Here is a 3,907-nt window from a genome sequence, read left to right as displayed (position 1 = left end):
TGGCGGCGCCGACCCCCCGCGCGTCGCACATGGAGCGCTGGGCCGAGGCGGCGGCGGCAACGGGCAGCGGCGCTTCAGTGGCTCGCACAGCAGGCACCTTCCGCTCCTGTGTGCTGCTGCTCCAGGCCAGCGTGCACGGTCACCATGGCGTCCAGTGAGGAGGACGGCACCAACGGCACCTCCGAAGCCGGCGACGAGAAGGAAGCCACTAGCAAGCGGAGACGCCTAGGCTTCCTGGCCACCGCCTGGCTCACCTTCTACAATATCGCCATGACCGCCGGGTACGTGCGCGCGAAGGTCCCTCCACGCTCCGCGCGCAGTTGTGCCATCGCTCGGCGATCCGGGCTCGGGGACGCGGGGAGCGCGCGCTCGCGGGGCTGCCGGGGGTCGAGCCGCGGCGAGGGTGCGCGCATGGGTGGAACGGGAGCGCGCGGGGGAAAGGCACTGAGGGGTCGAGGCGGGGGCGCGGAGCGGGGACTTACGGAGCGACAGCGTGCGTGTTGGGCGGTTGGGGGGTCGCGGTGCAGAGGGCGCACAAGGAGTGAGAGCACAGGTGCACGACCCGGAACATTCTGGGCGCGCGTCCGGGGCGCTTAGAGCGAGAGCGCGCGTGCCGGGCCCCTGGGGGTCTCGGAGCGGCGGGGGCGCGCGGGGCGGTGGGGGAGGGGCGCGGCAGGGTTGAATGGAGCGGGGCGGGGCGGCCGGCCGCGGCTCGCTGGGCATTGCCTAATACGGTGCACGGCGTGGCGCGGCGGCGCGGGGCGCGGGCCGGAGGTTAAGTATAGACCCGGGCAGGAATGCGGGGTTGACCCACGGGGGAGGCGACTTTGGCCCGACCGCTCCTGTCCCCTCCCGCTGCTGTTGAAGAAAAGCTGGGATCTGTTCACTCCTGCAGGGAGCTGTCCGCGGCCAGTGCACACTGGACCCCGGGCCGGCGTGTGGTTCCTGGTGCTGCAGTCGCGGGGCAGTGTATTCACCTACTATTTCTCTTTAAGCATGGCACTTAGGAATGCTTACTTGGGACTTTGTTAGAACACATAACCTGATTGGGACAGGGCAGGTGTCCAGCATCGTTAAGGCTTTATCCTTTCCACAAATTCTCGTCCTTTTAAAAATTACCCAGGCTTAGTGTGACTAGGAAGTTAGGATTTATACAAAATCAGTCTTCAAAAAGATGTCAGATGACTTCTGTATCTACCGTGACTCAAACCATTATGAAAATGCCCTCTGGTATCTTGCCTTTAGAAAGAGCTACTTTCTCAAAATCTCCCGAAGTTTTAACTACATGAATGCGAGGAAACTTTTGGTATTTTAAACCGTCTCTGAGGTTTATAGAAAAAAAGTGTGTTTGAATTGACTTCTTGGTCAATTGAAGAAAAATGAGATTGTCCTATTTAACAAATGTTCCTGCTGATAAAGTAGTATATGTTTATGATACTAAACGACAAATATAGTTCATAAATATGGATTTATTGGGGGGTTACTGTGTGCCAGGGACTGTGCTGTTTCTTTTGGCTATATAATCTCATTTTTGTTCTCTGCAGTCCTGTGAGGGGTACAGAACAATATTTTATAGCAAGGCAAGGAGAGACCTTGAGTCACTGTCTGGAGATCACAATCAGAAAGTGTCAAGCGTACATCTTCACTGAGATTGATTCCAGCACTGTGCAGCTTCATCTTCCTGCTGCCCTGGATTCCATCACATTTGATAGTTCAGAAAACTAAGAGGCTTGAAACACTCGGCAGACAGTTCAGTGCTCACCATGCTCTGCTGCCTTAAAATGCAGCAGCGTTTAGAGAGACTCACTTCTCCTCTGAGACAGTCTCATCCAGTTAGTAAATGTTTTTGGGATACCTACCCCATGTTAATTGATTGTGAATGTTTTGGGGATACCTACCCCATGTTAATTGATTGTGAATGTTTTGGGGATACCTACCCCATGTTAACTGATTGGCTGCCCCTTCCCTGTCCAGTCCTCTCTCCATTTTTAAGGCCTTGTTGCTGTTTGTAAAGTGAAAACTCACCTCATAATTCCAGTTTAAAATCCCGAATGAAAAGTTTTAAATGGCCACAGTGACCCAAGCCTGTCTTCAAGAACCCAGGGCTGCCGCCATTGAGGGCCATTTTCAACATACTCCCCAATTTATCTTCCCAGTTTTCTTGCATTTGAAATCTCCAACTCGCCACTTTTCAGTGTGCATTTTACAACTCTCCATCTTTGCATAGGTTCTTCACTCTCCCAGGGATTTAATGTCATCCTTGTTCTGGTGACTGAGTCAGTTTGCTTGAACTTCTATGGTTCCCTGGCCTCATGGGAGACAAACTAAGATAATTCATGCTTTGTGTTCTCACACACTCCTTTTCTGCCTTTCCAGCAAGCCGGTGCTTATCCTAAATGTGTCTGTCTGTGTGTACGGAGAGGGTCCAGTGTTCTTATCATCAAGGCAGAGTAATCCATATAATTCTATGAGTCTCCTATAGATAGCCTTTCATTTTTCCTCACTCTCGTTTGAATGTCTGATTTCCTTGAAGAATCTCTATCCTCAGGAGACTTGACTTGGCCACCTTCATGGACATCTTAGCACACCTTGACTGCTTGGTGTTTCTCTGTCCTACTTACTGTCATTTAACAATACCATGTATTTTATTAAATCTTCATTGCACGCTCCAGGAAGTAATAAATACCTGTTGAGTGAGTCGATGCGTGTCTTGTAAAGCTTTGGTGATGAATGCCTACTATGTAAGCTCCTATTTTCATTTAATATTTAATTAAGTCATCCGGATTTTCATAGTTATACTTTTCATTATTACATAAGACCGTATAGAAGTAATGTATAATCACAGATTAAATCAGGCCCTAGGACATTAAAGTCCTCCTACTCTGACCCTGCGGAATTAGTGGCATTAGGTAAATTGAGAGTTGGGGGCTCCTTTGAGGGATGGAAGGATTTTTATGGTACGTATATGGTTTACTCATAACAGGTCTTGACTAGAGTCGTGAGCACCTGTGCTTTGCTTTTCAACAAACACTTTGGAGCCTGTGGATGCTAGTGCATTGTCTTAGGTCCAGTGGGGAATATAAAGCAAATCTCCCAGACTCATCCTGGAGGAAGCACAGCCTGGGCATTTACACACAGATGATAACTGCACTAGAGACAGACTAGGATAAGTGTATGCAAAACAGGTGCCAGAGGACCAAGGAGCAGGGAGAGACTGAGAGAGACCGTTGCGAAGGAGGAAAGCCTTTGAGTGGGCCTTTGAAGGGTAAGACCGGATGTGGATGAGGACATGGCCATGTGTTAGGATGGAGATGTGAGTTGGGGGACTTCGGTTAAGGAACAACAGTGGGCCTGAAGGACAGACAGACAGCCAGCTTGGCCCATCCACTGCAAGGCCTCAGGTGCCTTGCTGATGTGTGCTTTTTATTTTGTAAACACGACAAAATGGTTCATTAAAGGTTCTGTGGGTTGTTATGTAGGAGAGTAAAGTTGGGTAAGTTATTTGACCTCTGACCCTTAGTTTTCCAATCTGTAAAACTGGAACAACACTATTTGTAAAACTATCATTTTACTAGTTTATGGCAAGGGGGAAAGAGGTAATAGATCTGAAGTTCTTAGCAGAAGTGTTTGATGGACAGTGGACACTTCGGGATACTAATTTCAATCCCTAGTGGTTAATGTGGAATTACAAGAGAAACTATGTGAGAATTTTTTCACTGTTATATTGAATATGCTTTGACAGAACAATAATTCCAATTTCATTTACAAAAAATGTTAAGTAATAGCCCTATCTTTTAGATAACATTTAATTGCTAAGGATGGCAGATGGAGTGAATGGATATACCACAGTTTAATTACTAAGGATGGCAGATGGAGTGAATGGATATACCACAGTTTAATTACTAAG

The 3,907-nt window shown here is 48.7% G+C and overlaps 1 protein-coding gene across 1 annotated transcript in view; it reads left to right on the top strand.

The window, feature by feature from the left end:
* The first annotated feature begins 87 nt into the window (after positions 1 to 87).
* Positions 88 to 3,907, top strand: part of Hacd1 (3-hydroxyacyl-CoA dehydratase 1) — a 25,915-nt gene continuing 22,095 nt past the window's right edge. Inside the window, exon 1 of the mRNA XM_005354636.3 lies at positions 88 to 281. Within this exon, the coding sequence (XP_005354693.2) occupies positions 145 to 281 (137 nt within the window). The 5' untranslated portion in view covers positions 88 to 144. The remainder of the gene's footprint in view (positions 282 to 3,907) is intronic.

The sequence above is a fragment of the Microtus ochrogaster genome, chromosome 16 (assembly GCF_000317375.1).
Source record: "Microtus ochrogaster isolate Prairie Vole_2 chromosome 16, MicOch1.0, whole genome shotgun sequence".
NCBI classification, from domain to species: domain Eukaryota; kingdom Metazoa; phylum Chordata; class Mammalia; order Rodentia; family Cricetidae; genus Microtus; species Microtus ochrogaster.
Note: the sequence above shows the minus strand (reverse complement) of the source record. Positions and strands in the feature narration are given on the sequence as shown.